We start from the raw sequence: 21,194 nt of genomic DNA, 5'->3' as shown, positions 1-21,194 counted from the left end.
GAAAATGGTGCCTCTTCCTCAGAGAAGACAAGCAGCAAATTCCAGTAAAAGTACCAGTCCAAAAAAAAATTTGACAGACAGAAAAAAGAAAAAAAAAAACACAGTAAAAAGCACAAACATTATGGCATCCCCACAATGGAAAACTAAATTTCTCCACAGAATATACATTGTCAATAAGTTTACACTACTTTTAAACTGGAAGAAAAAAAAAAAAAAAAAAAGAGTGCTCGACTTACAAGTACATTTCAGTCTCAAGACAGTCCGTTAAGTAACGCTCATAGCTTTTATTAAATTAACTTTCCTGAACAGGAAAGTCATAAAACATCAACAACATTTTAGAAAAAGGACATTCATTCCCAAATAGAACTTACCTGCCCAGCTAAGAAAAGCAGAAGTCAACCACTGATCTCAATCTTCAGAGGAGTGTAATCCTTGGCTGCAGCAAAGCTCTAAAGGGCTTTATGCTTAAACTTGTCTTAGTCAGCTCAGTTCGAGCTGAAAGACTGGGCATGTGGAAGATGCACTGAAGCTTTGGAAGCTGGCCAGCTGTTATATACTTGGCAGGATATAACCCATATATCTATGGTTAGTACAGCAGTGATCAATATGTAGCACATAAGCATTTCTTCCCAATGAATATTGGTCTTCTCAGCAATAAGAGAGTTTAGGTCTTTTCTACATGTTGAGTAAGAGATACCTTTCTACCACATCAGCTAGTCTATGAAGGGCATGTCTTTCTAACAGTTCTTACAAGCTTGACTTATCCTCACTAACAATTAGCATTTGGCACCATTTTCCTAAAGTGTCCAAATACAGAGACAGATGTACACCCATGACAATGCATGCTGTGACATTGTGTGTCCACTACGGAAATTTGCTCATCCCACACACCTGTTGCCACCCACATCTTGCTAGCGCTTTCCAGCAAATCAAGGAAAAAATGGAACTTTGCCCAACAGTAAATTGCTAGCAATTAGGTTGTCAAGGAACTCCAACAGCAAGAAGGTGGAGGAATCACTCAACCCACAAGGAGAAAAGGGTGGTTATTCCTGTTCCACCAATGACTGTTCTTTTCATATATCAACTGATTCAGTATGACACTTCAACAGAAATTAAAATTATTTTTCGCCAAGCCCATTTCCACAACACAATCCAATAGCACTCATTAATTTTGACACTACCCACGTGATTTTATATCCCAGTTTATTCAGGCTTCACAACAACAATGCAATACACCAACTATCAACAGAATTCTTAAATCAACCACTTCCTTTATCAAGCTACACTCCACACTTATTGAAATTGCATCTAGCTATATTTCACGACCTGTCCTCCACATTTTCAATCTTTCTCTAACCAATGGTCAAGCCCCTGACAAATGGGAATTAATCATATTAATGCCTATCCACAAAATTATCAACCCTATGGAAACGAAGACCATCAAACAAAATAATTTCATCCTCAGCTAAAACCTTAAAAAAAACTTCTTGCCAAGACATATATATTACCTGTAGACAGCATATTTCTTGATAAGTTTTAACAACCTAACTACACTATCTCCTCATCATTAACACAGATCACTCATGGACAAGGGTCTAAAAAAGGTACCATCTTTGTAGACATTAAAAATACAGTCAACTCAGTAAGATCACTCCTTCTCAATCCCTGCTACTTATTATTTTGCTCTGTAAAAGCTATTGTCAGTCACCAAAAATGTCTAACAAAATTTTGTCAGCATCTGCAGCTGATGTACTACAGAAAACGTAGTGTTAACTGACTGAAAACAAATGCAATTATTTTTGGCACCACCCAAAGGTTGGCCAATGCCCATACCCTGACTGTTGACATCTTAGGCATTCCTCTAACACAAGTCTAGTCACACAAATACTTAGGTGTTCAACACAGAGGCAGAGGGGTCCTATCCAAGATCAAGATCAGGCTTCTGGGAACTCCAGCTAAGGGGATAGGATGAAGTGGCTAATGGGCTGAACAGGATTCAGAAATGTTGCTTGTGTGATCTCTGGTGTATACCAAGAGACTTGCCGCCCAGCAGATCAAAGGGGGAGGGGTCGGGAGAGTGATGGTGGATCTCCACAGTGTCCTTGTTGCTAGTCTCTGAAAACTTTGGTAAAATTCCCCAAGAAGATGGGAACCCAGCAAGTGAAACAGCATGTCAGGCATTCTACTTGACACCAATAAAGTACAAAAAAAATCCTTCATTTTTTAAATCTTAGACCCTAGAACACATTGCGTTGACCTCCTTACTACCTCCATCACTCTGTATAACAAACTACTTTCTTAAAACTTCTGCCCTCCACTAAATCTGCACTAAGACTACCTCTCACTCCCTTCATAGTAACTACTCCACTGCTATCAATCTAAAGAAACCCCTTTTCACTCAGAAAACTACAGATAAAACAGCCTTTCAAAAAGTCAGTTCATCAGTCTGACCTCCCTTCCACCTGAAATGCACAACAGCCCAAACTTATTCACCTCTAGAGCCTCACTACAATCTCATTTAACAGCATGCAATGCAAATGTATCAATCTCCAGTGCCGGCCCTACTCTGCCTCCCCCTCCTCTCCCAAGGGCCTTACCCTCACTTCACACTTCCGTTTCCTATGTTACTGCCAAGCATGTCTGGTACATTGAGAAGTTGCATCTAAATAAAATTATAGTCTGCAGTCTTTTTAAATAACCAACATTTCCAAAACATAACACACAATTACTTAAATATCTCATGTGCATCTGTGCGGGTTATGAACATGTCAAATGCATACATACATAGGTAGGTACTAAGCTATCGGCCCTGGGGCCTATACAAGTCCAGCCAAAAAGGTACCCTGGCTTTTGCCACCCAAGAACATTTTTTTTCCTGTGCCACTGTTGAGCAGAGCCACAGAGGTGATCCCCGGGGTGAATTTCCTATTTCCTATCCAATCATCAAGATTTTTCTTGAAGAGTGCTAACGAGGAGCTTTGTTTGATATAGATAGGTAGTTTATTCCAGAGTATGGGAAGTCTCTAGGACAGGAATCTATCTCTCTGGCATGTTCTGTTTATTGTGGTGACAAGGTTTAGGTCCCTAGAGCATGTAGCTCGGAGGGATTGGGATTTCTTTAAGTGGAGCATGTCCAACAGCTCCGGGTTTGACATAGCTTTGTGTGTTAGGCAGAGATCACCTCTGAGTAGGCGATATGCGATGGAGTAAAGCTGGAGTTTAAGACGGTCTGCGTAGGACATCTGTTTTGAGGCCGGTAATCCTCTTTGTGAGATATTTCTGCGGCCTTTCCAGTTGTTGTAGGATGTCTTGTGAGGTACATACCAAAAGGGGCATTGTAATCTATAATGGGTCTAATGAGCGATGAGTAGAGGGGAACAATGACCTCTTTCTGGATGAGAAACCTTTTGTGATTAGGTGTGCCACATAGAAGGATTTCCTGACTACTGTGGCGATGTGATCAAAGGAGAGACTACTGTCCACCTGTGTCCCAAGGTCTCATCACATAGGCTTACAGGCTCAGATTAGTACTAGGCTGACTGCCCTTCTGGGACATTTTAAGCCTAGCCAGTTACCCCATGTGAAAATCAAACCCTGCAACCTTGTGTCTCTAAGGTACACACCTTAACCATTATAGCAACCTCCCAGGGCATTTCATTACTAAATACTTGTACAAAACATCTATTTCAACCGCAATACACTTATCCCTGCCAATGGGCGAAAAAATGGGTTAGTAAAACCAGCCCATCTACGGATTAACAGATATTTAAAAAACATGGTAAGAAAAATACCTTTACATCTAACATACAGGACCTCCTTAATGGGCCTTATGGTTGGGATGATTCAAACTGCTAAGAGCAGGAATACTACACTAGAAGTAGTTAAATCAGAGCAGTGGGAAAAGCTTAGCCAAAGAGAACAGACTACCAGAAAAATGAATAAGGTTACACAGCCTGGAAAGGAGATACACGACCCAAAACCACAGTGACCATGCCTGCAAAGGACAAATCAAACAAGCACTGGAGGCATCTCTTCCTACTGAGGCAGCTACTTGGCTTTATTCACAAACACTAAAGAGTGAAAATGTAAGCACGTGCTTACCTGGGGATATGGAAAGGAAAGTACAGTTGTGTACACTTACCATAAATGTAGATATTAAAGTGTATTCACTGCTGCAGTCATTACATTTGGGTACTCTGCTGGCAGGTTGCCCTCAGTCAGTCTGATTAACAAAGTCTTGGGTACTGCATCAGTTGCGGTCCCTTCTTCCATGAAGTCAGGTCATCAGGGGTATAAAACATGCATCCAACGCCATTACATCAGTTTTTCTTGCCCCAGATGTCAGGTGCCCCCCTAATGGGGAGCAAATAAAATTAAACACAAAAAAATACCTCCAACCAAAAGCAAATACACCAAAAAAAGGCTTTTAAGCATAGCAAATGATCCACATCCAAGGAATGCAGAATCCGTTCCCCTTTGTTCTGTGGACTGGGAAAGAAGGTTGGCAAATGAATGGACTGATTAAGAGCCACACTGGAAACCACCTTGGGCATGAAGGATGGATTGGTCCTCAGAGAAACCCTGTCTGCATGAAAGATGATGAAAGGCTCCACTGCCATAAGGGCCTGTAATTCAGATATCCTTCTAGCTGAAGTGATTGCTAAAAGGAAGGCCATTTTCCAAGAAAGAAATGTTAAGGCTGCAGTAGCAGCTGGCTTGAAAGGAGGTAGAGTGAGCTTCTCCAAAACAAAGTTAAGGTCCCAGGTAGGAGTAGGAGCTCTCCTGGGTGGTCTCAAGTTCTTTGCCCCTCTGAGATATTGCTTGAGCAGGGGAAAAGAGAAGAGGGGTGGTTCTGTGTTATAGTGAGCTGAAAATAGCTGAGGCGTGGATTTTAAGACGAAAAAGACAGGCCCTTGTGAAACATCTCAGTTAAGTATTGCAAAATCGGAGGTAAATTGGGTGCTGCTGTGCTCATCCCTAAAGATTGGTTCCAGGCACAGAATCTTTTCCATTTGTCAGCATACGATTTTCTAGTGCTAGGTCTTCTCGCCTCCAAGATGACATCCATCACAGGTTTGCTGAGGGATGATAAGGGTGAATTTAAATGATTAGCCAGGCTACAAGGTTCAATGTTGGAAGCGGAGGGTGCAGAATTTGGTTCTCCTGCTGAGACAGCAAGGAAGGGGTCTGAGGCAGGTGCCATGGAGATATTTGCGACACTGCGCAGGAATGGGTACCAGTATTGGCATGGCCAGTCTGGAGCAATCAAAATCATTCTTGGTTTGTCCAGTTTGACTTTTAGCAGAACTGTGCAGAGCAAAGGCAGAGGGGGAAAGGTGTAGATTGATAGGTTTTTCCAGCTGAAGGACAGAGCATCCACTTTCCAGGCTTCTTTGTGGGAGTCCTTGTGCAAAACTTGTCCAACTGGTAGTTCTGGGGGAGGCAAACATATCTATGTCTGGGCTCCCCCATTTGCTTGTCAACATGTTGAAAATCTGTGGTTCCAGTTTCCACTCATGTGGGTCCATGAGATTTCTGCTTAGTCCGTCTGCCAGTGTATTCAATTTTCTTGGCAGGAATTGAGCTTGTAGGTGCACTTGGTAGCTCAAGGCTGTGTTCCACAATGCCATGGCTAGTCTGCATAGGGAGTAAGAATGTGTACCCCCCTGCTTGTTTAAGTACCACATAAGTTTTATCCGTCTTTACCATTAGTTGCCCTGGAAGAATGTAGTCCTTGAAGGCTGTCGGAGCATTCTGTACAGCTAACATTTCTATTTGATTGATATGTAGGTGCATTTGATTTGGGTTCTATTTGCCCTGAATGCACTTCCCTGCCAGGTGAGCCCCCCATGCATAGTCTGATGCATCTGTAGTTAGGGTTTGGGTGGCAGGGGATAGTGTGAATGGCAGTCCCTTGTGATAGTGTGAATGGCAGTCCCTTGTTTTGGTGTCAGGCCTCTGCCCACCATAGGAATTCCAGGTGTAGGCAAGGTATGATAGGAATCATTGTTTCCAGGCTGTGACAATGTTGACTCCATAGACTAAGTACCACTGTAGTTTCCTCATATGCAATCTTGCATACATAATTAGAAGAATGCAGGAGGCCATGAACCCCAAGGCTTGCAGTATTTGGCTTGCAGATAGCAGGGTTTTTGTGGCCACTTGCTTGAAGTAAGTTACCTAATGAATTTGCTTCTCTGGCGTGAGGAAAGCCATCTGAGCAGTTGTATTCAAGCTTGCACCCAGGAACGTAATCTGTTGAGAGGGTACCAGTTGTGAATTCTTTTCGTTTATGATGCACCCCAGACAAGTTAGAACCCTTTTTACTAAAGCGAGATTTAGAAGTATGCCCTGGTTTTCTGTCCGAATTAGACAATCGTCCAGGTATGGATATATTTGAGTATTTCTTTGCCTGCAAAATGCAATAACTGGAGCCAGGCACTTTGTGAATATCCTGGGTGCAGTAGACAAGCCTAAGGGCAGTGCAGAGAACTGATAAATGCAAGCAGCCTGCTTTGAAGCGTAGGTATCTTCTGCAAGATTCCCTGATTGGGATGTGCAGGTATGCTTCTCTTAAATCTAGAGTTGGCAGCCAGGCATCTTTGCCTTGCATCTTGAATTTTGGAATGTCCAGAAAGACGTTTAGAGTGGACAGGTCCAGAACTGGATGCCATGATTCATCTTTTCTGGGTACCATAAAGAACCTGGAATAGAAACCTTGTCCTTTTTCTCCTCTTCTGGTACTGGTTGAATAGTCCCCATGTTTAAGATGGAAAGTACTTGTTTTTGAGCCTCTGCCCACTGATTTGGGGGCAGGTCTGGCCACCCGTTTGGTGTTGGCAATGTAGAGGAAATTAAATCGGTATCCCTGGGACACTATACTTAAAACCCATTTGTCCTGGGCTATGAGTTCCCAGTTCTTTGCATGAAGAGCAATCTTTCCCCCCAAAGGGGCGGCTAAAAGGTAAGTGCTTGGTAATTTTAAAAGGAAGTCATTGAGACAGTTTCCCATGGGGGGGTGTTATTTCCAGATTTGGAAGTGGAGGCCCCCCCATTGCTTAGTTCTGAGAGTCCCCTGTGACTGAAACCCGGTGCTTTTGGTGTGTCTGGGTTGGGCTTGAGAGGCTCTGGAAGGAGCTGGAAAAGACCAATTCTTAGTAGGCCAGTGCCTACTAGATCTTGGAGGTTGCAATTGTAAGAAATCCTTAACAGTTTGCATAGATTTAGCTTTATCTTCCTTTATCTTCCATCTTATTTAGAACTTCTTCAGCCTTATTGCCAAACAGACGTTCCTGATTTAAAGGAGCATCCAACAATTTTGCTTTAACATGATCAGGCAAAGATTGCTCCTTAAGCCAAGCATGTCTTCTAAGCACAGACCCAGTAACAGCAGCCCTGCAAGAGGCCTCTAAAGAATCAAAACCACCTTGCAAAGTATGTTTTCCAACTTGTTCAGCAGAATGCAATAAATCCTGTAAATCTTTATTTTTCACAGTCAGGAATCAACAATTTTCTGTTTAAGCAGTCCAATAATAAGCTGTTGATATTTTAACATATGAAATTGGCAGTTTAAAGCCCTGATTGCCAAGGTTGCAGAAGTATAAATCTTCTTACCCCATCTATCCAGCACCCTGGAGTCTCTATCAAAAGGGGTAGGATTTTTAGCATTAGAAGCCTTAATGCCCTTGGGACCCTGAGAAATGGTTTCTGGATCTGCAACAGGATTTTTGAAAAGGAACTCGAGACTCAGGAACCCTGTAGTATCTGTCAGGTTTACTAGGAGCCGGAGGCAGGGAATCAGGGGCCATACTGGATTCCGAAAACACAAACAATGTCTAGTACAGGAGGTATAGCCAAGGGCCTATTGCTGAGGCAGAAGGAGGAAATCCCCAAGCCTCTTTTCTGAATCAGAAAATTCCTGACTTTCACAGTGAAAATGCTCCCTTAAGGTATGTAAAGTTTCCCCAAAAGAAAAATCCTCAGCAGAAGCAAAGGGAATGGAATCCTCTGCATCAGAATCCTCATAAGTAGGTATGGACAAATTCAGGTCATTAGAAGAATCAGAAGAAACAGAAACCTGATCAGAAGATTCATAATCAAGCACAGCCCTAGGCCTCTTTTTGGGGGGGGGGGGGGGTGACTACCCCCGATTAGAGTAAATAGATCTTCAGCCATTTTAATCACTTGTTTTTTAGGCATAGGAGCCTGAACATGTGGCCTGGGCATCGTTTTTTTAGATATAGATCAAGATTTAAGCCTTAGTAATGAAGGTGGAGTCGATTTAATATGCAAGTCTGTAGGCCTGAATACACCCTCAGAAGCCGATGCCTGCACAGCAGCTCTGGACCCATCCAAGGTAGAGATGTCCACAGGTTCCATAGGTGAAGCCTCTCACAGCATTCCGGACTCCGAATGGTTCTCAGTAGAAGCGGGTATCAGGGGCTGCGAAAGCACCTCACTGAGTACCGGCGAACTGGCGACTGGCTTAGGAGAAGCGTAGTCGGCAGTTTTGGACCTCGGCGGCCTGTCTGTCTTCATCTTCGCGTTTTTTCTGAATCCCAGTAGTCGAATGGCTAACAGATGACATTTCTGGATAATTAAACAGAGAACCAAAATATTTAGAGGCAAAAATGTACTGATGACCGATTTAAATAAAGCACAAAACCTACAGCAAGGTACGTCGTGGTCAGGGCCTAGGCAAGGAATACAGTATGAATAAAAATCTTTGAGAGGTATTTGCTTTCCACAAGTAATGCAATTATTAACTTTGACTGACATCAGTAAGGAGCAAGAAAAAAGTTTCCCCAACTGGGTACTTAGCTTTAAGTTAAAGACTTCGGTACTGAAACTTGAAAACGAAAATTTCAGGAGTCGGCCGACCGGCACTTGCAAACTGCTTCTGCTTCGGGCACTGCACAGCAAGAAAGACTGATGTAATGGCGTCGGATGCATGTTTTATTCCCCTGACGCCATGAAAGAAGGGACAGCAACTGACGCAAGACCCAATCAGGCCGACTGAGGGCAACCTGCCAGCAGATTACCCAAATGTAAATGACTGCAACAGTGAAACACGAAGAACATCTGCCAGCCTATCCAACTAATCAGCACAATCACACGGAGTGTTTTTGTACTACAAAAACTGGGAAAGGAAATAAGTTCAGGGAGTAAAATGAAAATCTACTCAAGAACTGTTCATGATGATGGAGAATCCAACCTCAGAAACAGGTTGAGAAGATCCCGTCATCTTCAGAACACAGTCTCAAGTGTGACACTAGGAAAGATTATCTCAAAAATGAAATCCAGCACCAGCAAACCAACAGTGGATAGGCAAGCCTACTGAACATGAAGTCTAAAATTCCTGAAAAGAAAGGCTGTCTAAATAGGAATGAAACTTAGCCAAACATAACTAGGCCTCAACTTTGTCTTCTACTGGGAGCCAACGGAAGAACACTGGTCAGGAATGCAAGCCAGCGATTGATATAAAGCATACAAGGCTCCAAAGCAATGAAACAGCAGGTGAGCTATTGTAGGACATACCACTCTAGCCAAATGAAAAAAACATAACCAACTGGAAGACATACCAGCAGCAGCTTTGCCCCTTCTCAGGGTCCAGCAAGTTGGCTGTCAGAATCAGAGTAAATAAAGGGTAAAAATCATTCCCCAAAGGAGAGTCAACTTTCCATACCAATGAAGAACAGCCCTAGAAACATCCAGAAATTAAGACTGAAGCTATGTTCCAAACCAACTACCACGGGGAGCAGACAGCAAGAGCCAGCTACCTTTAACACTATAGTGAGACGTGGCATCACAAAGAGAACCCCCCCCACCCAATTCAAAAGGAAAAAACACCACACCCTCCTTTCTAAACAACTGATCGAGAGAGAGAGAGAGAGAGAGAGTAGTGATGCCCCAAGTAGGTGAAGCACTATTTTCATTCTCCCCCAGAGCAGTAACCCGTCTCTGGCATAGCACCTACCAATTAAGGGACAGAAGGTAAATCTGAGTAACCAACAGCATGTTTCCATTTAAAGGGATGAGAACTGGTGAAAAAGGCAAAGACTGACAAGTACAGCTTGGAGAAAAAAACAAAAATCAGTGGGAAAGGCCACATAACACTTTAGTCCAAAAGCAACCACAGTTTGGACTACTTGTCAAGGCAAAACAGGAAACCGGCAGAAATGCAGGAGGGGGGGGGGTCTAAATCTCTCACCAGCAATAACCAACCTACAGTATCAGGATGACTGCGGAAGTAAAGAATTCTGACCTTAGTAGAAAACCCACAATTCAAGTATCCCTTGCTTGGACTGGCATCCAAGAGGATCCACAATGCATGGAGGGGCTATTCTAAACATCAAAAAGATCATACCAAAGCACAAATGGACCATGACACCTGAGGTACTGGGCAGCATTCATACGCAGAAGCAGTACCAGTCCAATCCAAAATCGAAACCAGTCTGTACCCACTTCCAGACAGCTGTCCCTTTGCAATAAAAACTAGCAAAAAGGAACTGGTGGGTGCATGGGATTAGCATGCTAATGCTGCTTATGCTTAACATTATGAATATGTCAAGTGTACCCAATCATCTCTACGCACAGTACTTTATATATTTAAAAAAACAGTGCGTTGGCTGGTGGCCATAAACCCAATCACACGTCTTACTTAGGATCAATTTTTTTTCTCAGATTACTACTCACATACACAGACTAGGTGATTAGCATTAGTTCAAAATGTTTATTACAGAGGCCCGGGGAGAAAAGCTCCAAAACATAGTTACAAAAATATAATCATTACAAGCACAGTTAACATTATAATCATTCATAAAACTTGTAGAACAGTTATCTCACACACACACACACACACATATATATATATATATATATATATATATATATATATATATATATATACACATATATATATATGTGTGTGTGTGTGTGTGTGTTTGTGTGTGTGTGTGTGTGAGAGCAGAATATGGTGTCCACAGTGGTATTGTGATGGACCACCATATACCCAATGATTATTCAAAGACAATCTTGCTCTGTGATTGTCACTCACTCAGTACTACTGCAGCTTCACTTCCAATACACCTTGATGTTTAACATGCAGTTTCACAACGGACGTGCAGAGTACAGGAAGATTTTTTTCTACTGCTGCATAATGACTTTGAACAAAATAACAATTTTTTGCTCCAATGCTATGATCTCATCGACACCCCCCCAACAAAAATAAAAAATAAATCTTTCGGGTTGTCTGAGATCCAAAAGAAGCCCTAAAAGTTTATAATACATCTGCATCTCAAAGAGGGAGTGGGGAAAGGAAAAGACCAAGAGCAGCAGTGATGCAAAAGGTTACATTACTGTGAATGAGGGATGCATATTTGCCATATGTCCTTCAACAGGATAAAAAGTGCAACAAAATGTATAGATACTTATGTCACCAAATTAAAGGCTGAATGGGTGAGTTACATGACTCGTTAGTACAAGAGAGAATAGTGAGGTCAGCCAAAAATAGATTATGAAAAGCCAGATTAGCACCAAAGTGACCGATTTGTTTACAGGGAATAAAACTACTAATTCACAGTCAAACGAGCTCAAAGAATTGTTAGAAGTGAAGTGACATACACAATGTAAAGATTAAAAAGTTAAAATAACTAAATGCAAAGCACAAAGTATGTCATGGATAAATTTCTGCACAAGGTTTGGTCAAAAGCATGACAAAAAAATCCTGTTGAGTTTCTAAAGGCTGCAAAAACATCCTCAGACTGAGTATACAAAATCTTTGTCCCACCACACCAGTGTTTAACCAAAAAAAAAAAAAAAAAAAAAAAAAAATTCAAGAAAATGAGGTATTTATGGGCAAAATAAACGGGGACAGCATGCACAAAGTTAAATTGCAGGAAAGTGACAAAAGTGGATTATTCAAGCTTTACGGGCAATGTGAAACAGGCACATGAAATCAATCTGAAAATTAATTTAGCTCATGGTGTAAACCTTTTGACATGAAAGTGCTTACTTGTGAGTATAAGAATAAAAGACAATTCAGTTCCAGATAGTGCAACTAGAAACTCATGCTATACTGGATGTTTGGCTTGTCAGAAGATTGGCATATGAAATGTGCACTGCGATTGTCTGCTTTGCATAAGAGTATATGAAACTTATTTCACTGATTTGGGCTGTCTGCTAATTCACCACATTCAGACACATCTGTAGTGTTACAAATACTCCATGTTCCCAAAGAAAGTCTCAGCAGCTTTGAGAAGTACAGTCAAGGGGATGCTGAGAAAAAGGGAGTGCATGGGCATTATTACTGATGAATACTAGACAGTACAACCTTAAGCTGAACAAAAGTGCAAAATTAGTGTCAACTGTGTGGGAAATGCATGGATCCTGTTTAAACAGATAAAGGCTTAAAACCCAATTGTAAGAATGTATGACCGTCTTTAAACCAAAAACCCAGAAATGGCCCCTTTGCCCTACCTGGTACCACTTAAGTATGCTGTAAATTGCAGGATACAATAAGAATTTATATGGCAACCTTATCAACTCTTCCATCAGAATAAACTACTCAAAGAGTTAGACGTTGAAACCATAATCGTTACACAGGTTAGAAGTGATAAAGTCTCAAAATCCCAGATTCCTGCATCCACTATAAATTCCATTTGTTGCACTTTGTACATTCTTCCTGAGAAATATACCAGAAATGTGACTATTTTGTCTGCACTTAAACTCACACCATTCACCTGTATGTTTTCCTGCAGCTGGGATTAATTTCTATTTCATCTTCATTGTCTTATACAGCTTATCCACAATATCCCATTTTACTGTAGGCTGTTGTCCTGGTAAAGAGAAGGAAGTGGCTGTCTACACTGGTTAGCAAGTACTCACCCCATTCGTCCATAGGCTTTGCTGTAATTGGGATCAATTTCTATTGCCTTTTCACAGTCCTGTACAGCTTGTTCATAGTTCCCCATTTTACTGTAAGCTGCCGCCCTAAAACAAAATAAAAATAAAAAAAACAGAAGCAGAAGTAAGACAAAAGAACAGACAGGAAGACATTTTAAAATAAAACTTGGTGAACTAGGGTTGCTGCTGTCCATAAAAAAAAAAGCTTTAAACACTTGGTTTATGGAGTTGTTGAGAAGCAACTACTTTTCCATTTTACTTAAATGGAGATAATAATTATCACACTGAAAAATGCAACGAACCTTCACTGAGACATCATCTGCATCTTACTGAAGCTGTTTTTATTCTGATTTGCACCACTTACCTAGCTTAGACAAATTATGAAAGGCATACACAGACTAACAATCATTCACTCCAACTTCACACAAATTGTTCATTTCTGCCTTCTCTAAACACTATGCATGTATTGTTCCCTCAAATTCCACTTCTATATGCAAGTTCCTTCTTCAATTTTCCAAAGATCACATTTCCAGTTATTTTATCTCCTTCATCAGATTCAGTATTTCAATTACGGTTGATTTAGATTTTAATTTTCCAGCGACTATTTTTTTTTTGGCAGTCAACAGCTTTAAACTTACTAAGGCCTTACTATGTCTGGCAATTTAACTCCTGTCTCCAGCTCAAAAGACTCGCTTCTTTAGTTAAAAGAAAAAAAAAATACTTCCCCAACATTTCTGGCAAATTACTCTGCAGGGAATTGATACAATCTGCCAACTTGTGACACTCCCCAAAAACACATTTCCCATTACACCTCCAGCATTTACTGATCACTCAAGAAAAAAATACTCTTAAGTCTGTTTAGGGTATAAAAATACCTATGCAAACTCTTCCAAGCAAAAGCTTTACACCTTTGTAGCACTCATGGGAGCCGTACTGAAGTCCTTCCTTTCTTCCTTTGCAAAATGTCTTCCAAGGCTCTGCACACACTGTTTTCTATTCTCCTCAGATTCATTGTTAGTTATGCAATATTTTATATACTCCCTTTAACAGCTGCTGCTGTTTTAGATTTGACTAAAAACTCTACCTAAAATTGTCTTTCACGTAGCACTTCCCTATCCTTTGAAGGTAGTCCCAAACTTCTGCTTGGCCTCATCCCACTCACCATTACATTTTCCTGTCTTGTCATTTGCTCCCACTACCTTGGCTCCATGCTAATTTTCTCCAGTTCCCTCTTGCCTATTTTCTATTCTCCTACTTGCAGTCATCCCCGCTGGCAAAAATCTTACTCTTTTCTCATGCTGGCTTAGTTCTTAGAATATTTGCGCTACCTCATGAATATAATATTCTCTAGGACTGTTATTCTCATTAAAGATCTGCATCCAAAAATCCTAATATCTCCTTAATTCATGAAAGAATAAAGGATCTACATCCAAAAATCGTAATACCTCCTTAATTCATGAAAGAATAGTTGTGTAAAATCTTAACATAACCATAAATTTCCTTCTCTTCTATAGGTTGCAGTATTCATAACAAGAGAGTCTGCTGCCGGCTGATTAACATCAAGCCAGTGTACAAAAGCCAAAAGCTACTGTGCGTTAGGTGAGACATCGCACACAGAACTAGTCCGACATCGGGTATAAAGCAGACTTCGGCATGTAGCAAGCTGCAGAACTGAATGGCCCAGGAAGAACACCAGTCTGAGAAAAAGGAGTAAACACAACCAGCAATCAGGCAAGCATCAGGGGGAAGAATACTGCAACCTATGGAAAAGGACATCTATGGTTATGGTAAGACTTTACACAACTATTCTATGCCCTTCTATTCATACGTTGCAGTATTTATAACATGAGACAGAACACCAAAGCTCATGCAGCAGGATTGGGCGAAGGGGCAGTAGCACACCGTACAAACTCCCTGCAGAATAGCCCTTGCAAAACCAGCTCTAGACCTGGAAATACCATCCAACTTGTAGTGTTTTGTGAAACTGGGTACAGAAGACCAGGTAGCTGCTTCTAATATAGAGGAAGTGTACACACCTTTGAAGAAAGCACCTAATAAAGGACACAGCTCTAGTGGAATAAACCTTAACTGGGGATGCAAGAGTTTTTCCGTGAAACATAGCAAAAGGAAATGGTTTCAGAAATCCAAGAAGAAATAGTCTGCTTGGAAACAGGCCTGCCCAGGGCCTTGGGTGATAGGGACTCTGATCACCTTTTTATTTCCTAATAGGCTTGGTTTTGTCAAAATAAAATCGGAGTAGTCTATCCACATCCAAGGTGTATAAAAATCCTCTCACTAGAGGATTGTGGAGATGGAAAAAAAGTGGTCAGATTAACGGACTGATTAAGTGACAACATTCACCACACTGGGCATCAAGGAGGATTGGAGCATAAGGAAACCCCATCTCTGTGGAAAACAGTACAGGGGGAAGAGGCCATAAGTGCCTGAAGTTCTGAGACCCTTCTAGCTGAAGTGATGGCCACAAGAACTGTTTTCCAAGTGCAATGTTGAAGAGAAGAAAAAGCTGCTGGTTTAAAAGTGGGCAAAGTAAATTTCTCTAGAACAAAATTTAGATCCCAAGGAGAAGGAAATGGTTTCCTTGGTGGTCTGATATGAAGGACACCTTTCAGCAAAAGTTTAACTTCCAACCCTGAAGACAAGGAAGGAATCAGAGGCAGACAGGCGGAGATTGCTGAAAGATGAACTTTTATTGAACAGTATGACAATTCACTCTTCAATAATTCACACAGGTAAGACAGAACCACTGGAACATCCACAATTAGTGGTTGTAGGTCCTTAGAAAGACATCAGATGGAAAACCTTTTCCATTTTGAAATACGGGATTTCCTAGTATTGGGTTTTCTGGCCTCCTGCAGAACTTGCAGCACATCCTAAGAGAAAAGGTGTCTGAAAGGAATCAAAACCCTATCACCCACAGAGTCAGCTGAAGGGTTGACATCTGTGGATGCATTAGAGATCCCTTGTCCTGTGTGAGTAGGTCCACTCTGTGGGGTAACTTGTGAGGACGGCCCTTAACTAAATGCAGAAGGGGGAACCAATTCTGTCTTGGCCAAAAGGAAGTCACTAACGAGACTTTTGGTTGTTCCTCTTGGATCTTCAGCAGGACATTTTGGATAAGTAAGAAGGGAGGGGATGCATAGAGAAACACCACCTTCCAAGAGAAAGATGGGGTATCCACCTTCCATGCCAGAGGATTGGTAACTCTGGTCCAAAATGTTGGAAGTTGTTTGTTCATACAGGAAGCAGAGAGATCTACGCGAGGCTCACCCCACTGGTAGACAATGTCCAGAAACACATCCCTGTGTAACCCATTTGTGGGATAAAGTCATGGATCTGCTCATTGTGTGTGCCACAACATTTTGAATGGAAGAAATATAAAAGTACAGTTGTGTACACTCACCATAAACATAGATGTTGGAGTGTATTCAGTGTTGCAGTCATTACATTTGGGTTATCTGCTTGCAGTAGCCCTCAGTCGGCCTGATTAACAAAATCTTTGGTCCTGCATCGGTTGCAGTCCCCTTCTTCCATGACGTCAGGCCGTCATGAGTATTAAACATGCAGCCGAGGCCATTACATCAGTTTTTCTTGCCCCAGATGTCAGGTGCCCCCCGTAATGGGAAGCAATTAAATCTATAAATACAAGGATATACTTCCAACAAAAAAGCAAATACACCAAAAAGCTTTTTGAGCATAGTAAGTGAGAGTAGAGGTATAGCCAAAAGAAGAAAGGGGGCTGGAGGGAGGGTAACTAGGACTGCAACAGTGAATACACTTGAACATCTACATTTATGTTAAGTGTACACAACTGTACTATGTTCTTCGTGTTTCACTGTTGCAGTCATTACATTTGGGTAGACTCCCCAAAGCTAAGGTTGGGAGGAGGAATTTAAATAGAATTAGGACCAGCTATAAGGCCCTGCAAGACTGCAGTGGCAAAACCAGCTCTGGATTTAAAGAAAATTGGCAAATGATAATGTTTGGTGAAAGTATGTACAGAACTCCAGGTAGCAGCTTCTAGGATGTCCCTTGGAGGGATGCCCCTGAGAAAGGCTGGATAGGTAGATGCAGCCCTGGTTTGAATGGGGTCTGATGCCCTGTGGGATAGGTTTTCCATGGTGTTTATAGTAGAAATGAATGCAGTGGCCTATCCATTTTGAAATGGTTTGCTTTGAAATAGCTTTCCCCTCTGTCCCTGCAGCAAATGCAACCAGCAGTTCAGATTTCCTTTGAGGTTTAGTCCTGTCCAAGTAGAATCTAAGTTGTCTGTGCACATCAAAGGAGTGCAGTATCCGTTCCCCTTTGTTCTGTGGGTTAGGAAAGAAGGTAGGCAAATGAATGGACTGATAAGAGCCACACTGGATACCACCTTGGGCACAAAGGAGGGATTGGTTCTAAGGGACACCCTGTCCGCACGAAAGATTATGAAAGGCTCCACTGCCATAAGGGCCTGTAATTCAGATACCCTTCTTGCAGAAGTGATTGCTAAAAGGAAAGCTGTTTTCCAGGAAAGGAATTTTAAATCTGCAGTAGCAGCAGGCTCGAAAGGAGGAAGAGAGTTTCTCCAAGACAAAGTTAAGGTCCCAGGCTGGAGTTGGAGCTCTCCTGGGTGGCCTTAAATTTTTGGCCCCTCTGAGGAATTGCTTGAGCAGTGGGTGAGAGAAGAGGGGAGGCTCTGTGCTATAATGAGCTGAAATGGCTGAGGCATGAATTTTAATGGAGGAAAAGGACAAGCCCTTATGAAGCATCTCAGTCAAATATTGTAGAATCTGAGGTAAATTGGGCATTGCTGCACTCATCTCTTGAGATTTGTTCCAGACACAAAGTATTTTCCATTTTGCGGCACAAGATTTTCTAGTACTAGGCCTCCTTGCCTCTAAAATGATATCCATCACTGATTTACTGAGGGATGGTAGAGGAGAGATTAGGTAATTAGCCAGGCTGCTAGGTTCAGGGTTTGCAGCTGAGGGTGCAGAATCTGGTTCTCCTGCTGAGACAACAGGGAAGGAGTCTGAGGCAGGTGCCATGGGGCTAAGCGTGACACACTGCGCAAGGGGGGGGGGTGTACCAGTGTTGGCGTGGCCAGTCTGGTGCAATTAAAATTGTCCTTAGCTTGTCCTGTTTGATCTTTAGTAGTACCTTGGAGAGCAGAGGCAGAGGAGGAAAGGCATAAACAGATAGGTTTTTCAAGCTGAAGGATAGAGCATCCCACTTTCCAAGCTAGTTTGTGGGGAATCCTTGTGCAAAATGTGTCCAATTGATGGTTCTGGGGGGAGGCAAACAGGTCTATATCTGGGCTCCCCATTTGCTTGTCAACATGTTGAAAATCCTTGGTTCCAGTTTCCACTCGTGTGGGTCCATGATGTTTCTGCTTAGTCCATCTGCCAGTGTATTTAGTTTTCCTGGCAGGAATTGAGCTTGTAGATTCACTTGGTAGCTCAAGGCTGTGTTCCAAAATGCCATGGCAACTCTGCAGACTGGGTAAGAGTGTGTACCCCCCTGCTTGTTTATGTACCACATGACAGTGGTGTTGTCCACCTTTACCATTAGTTGTCCTGGAAGAATGTGGTCCTTGAAGGCTGTCAGGGCATTCTGTACAGCTAACATTTCCTTTTGATTTCTGTGCAGGTGCATTTGACTTGGGTTCCATTTGCCCTGAATGCACTTCCCTGCCAGGTGAGCCCCCCCATGCATAGTCTGATGAGTCTGTTAATGTTTGTGCGGCAGTCCCCTGTTTTGGTGGCAGGTGGCAGGCCTCTGCCCACCAAAGGAACTCTATTTGTAGGCAAGGTATGATAGAATCATTGCTTCTAGATCCTGTGAATGTTGACACCATAGCTTTTGAGATACCATTGCAGTTTCCTCATATGCAGCCTTGCATATGGAATTAGAAGAATGCAGGAGGCCATGAAACCCCAAGGCTTGCAGTAGTTGCCTTGCGGATAACTGGGTTTTTGTGGCCACTTGTTTGAAGTAGGTTGTCAAATTAATCCATTTCTCCGGCATGAGGAAAGCCATCTGGGAGGTTGTATTCAAGCTTGCGCCCAGGAATATAATTTGTTGACAGGGTACCAGGTGTGATTTCTTTTCGTTTGTGGTGTAACCCAAACAAGTCAGTACCCTTTGAACAAAGGCCAGATGATTCAAAAGTATGTCCTAGCTTTCTGCCCAAATTAGACAAAAGCCAAGGTATGGGTACATTTGAATATTTCTTTGCTTGCAAAATGCAATGACTGGGGCTAGGCACTTTGTGAATACCCTGGGTGCAGTAGATAAGCCAAATGGCAGTGCAGAGAACAGATACTGCATGTAGCCTGCTTTGAAGAGTAGGTATCTTCTGCAAGACTCCCAGATAGAGATGTGCAGGTATGCTTCTTTTAAGGTCTAGTGTTGCCAACCATACATCTTTGTCTAGCATAGGAAGCAGCTGGTGCAGAGTCAGCATTTTGAATTTTGGAATCACCAGAAAGGTGTTTAGAGTAGAAAGGTCGAGGAAAGGACGCCATGTATTGCCTTTTCTGGGTACCAGGAAAAGTCTCAAAGAGAAACCTTGTCCCTTTTTCTCTTCTGGTACCAACTGAGTAGCCCCCATGCTTAAGAGAGAGAGAGTACTTAATTTTGGGCCTCTGCCCATTGATTTGGGGGTAGATCTGGCCACCCACTTGGTGTTGGTAACATGTGGAAGTAAAATCTGTATCCTTGGGACACTATATTTAAAACCTGTGTGTCCTGGGTAATGAGGTCCCAGTTTTTGGCCTGCAGACCAATATTTCTGCCTAAAGGAGCATTAAGTTGGGAAGTGCTTGGAAGTTTTAAAAGCAAGTCATTGAGACAGTTTTCCATAAGGGGAGTCTTACTACTCCCAGATTTGGGTGCAGACCCCCCCACTGCTTAGTCTTGTGCGTCCCCTGGGACTGAAAAGTACAGTTTTGTACCTACCATAAATGTAGATGTCCGAACTGGATAGCATCTGCAGTCATAACAAGTGGGTTGTCCTGTCGTCAGGCAGCCCTGCAGTCGGCCGGATTCCAAAGTCCGGGTCCGGCTTCGGCTGATGTCGCACTCCACCCAACGTCATCTCTGTTGGTCTTCGGGTATAAAAGCATCAGCCGACGCCATTTTCCTCAGTGTTTCTTGCCCCAGATGCCAGTAGCCCTCTTGCATGCTAAAAATTTGGATAGATGCCAATGTTTCCAAATAGATAGAGGTAAACACAACAATAAACATATATGTACATATATACAAACAAATACACCATAAAGACTCCCCAACAGCTAGCTATTAGGAGGGTAAACACCCTAGGAGTACCACAGAGGGAAGGAGGGAGGTAATCCTGACTGCAGATGCTATCCAGTTCGGACATCTACATTTATGGTAGGTACAAAACTGTACTATGTCCTTCATGGATGCATCTGCAGTCATAACAATGGGTAGAATACCATAGCCAACGAGGGAGGAGGATAAAAGTAGATTATGGTGTGTTTAGGATCCCTTGCAGTACAGCAGTGGCAAACCCTGCTCGGGATCTGGAATAAAGAGGCAAATTATAATGCTTGGCAAATGTATGCACGGAGGTCCAAGTAGCCGCCTCAATAATGTCTTTGGTTGCCACTCCTCGTAAGAAGGCTGTGGTAGTGGCTGTTGCCCTTGTAGAATGAGGTCTTATGTTCTGTGGAATTGGTTTTCCATGGAAGGAGTAACAGTAACGTATGCAGTTTCCTATCCATTTGGAGATTGTCTGTTTGGAAATAGCTTTTCCTTCCCTTCCTGTTGCATAGGCTACAAAAGTTGGTCAGTCTTTCTGCTGTTTTTGTTCTGTCCAAGTAGTAGCGTAGCTGTCTATGTACATCCAAGGTATGCAGTATTCTTTCCCTCTGTTTTGTGGGTTGGGAAAGAAGGTAGGTAGGTGGATTGCCTGGTTCAAAGACACTCTGGATACCACCTTGGGCATAAATGTAGGATTAGTCCTCATGGACACTCTATCTTGGTGGAAGATTAGGAAGGGTTGCACTGCCATTAAGGCCTGTAGTTCTGAAACCCTCCTTGCTGAAGTTATTGCCAGTAGGAAAGCAGTTTTCCATGACAGGTGTTGTAGGTCTGCTGTTGCTGCTGGTTCAAAGGGTGATAGTGTCAACTTTTCTAGCACAAAGTTTAAATCCCAAGCTGGTAATGGTGGTTTCCTTGGAGGTTTTACATTCTTGATTCCTCTGAGGAACTGCCTGAGCAAAGGGTGCGAAAAACAGGTGGATCAAAGCTGTATTCTGCTGAAA

At 42.4% G+C, this 21,194-nt stretch overlaps 1 protein-coding gene across 2 annotated transcripts in view; it reads right to left on the bottom strand.

The window, feature by feature from the left end:
- The window catches only part of SGTA (small glutamine rich tetratricopeptide repeat co-chaperone alpha), a 571,490-nt gene that overhangs the window by 299,415 nt on the left and 250,881 nt on the right, over positions 1-21,194 (bottom strand). For both annotated transcript variants that reach the window (XM_044053988.1, XM_044053987.1), the window contains exon 6: positions 12,886-12,990. In XM_044053988.1, the coding sequence (XP_043909923.1) occupies positions 12,886-12,990 (105 nt within the window). The remainder of the gene's footprint in view (positions 1-12,885; positions 12,991-21,194) is intronic.

This window comes from Protopterus annectens, chromosome 13.part0 (genome assembly GCF_019279795.1).
Source record: "Protopterus annectens isolate FY-2018-M chromosome 13.part0, PAN1.0, whole genome shotgun sequence".
In the NCBI taxonomy this organism is placed as follows: Eukaryota; Metazoa; Chordata; order Ceratodontiformes; family Protopteridae; genus Protopterus; species Protopterus annectens.
The sequence above is the reverse complement of the archived record's forward strand: the minus strand, read 5'-3'. Positions and strand labels throughout refer to the sequence as shown.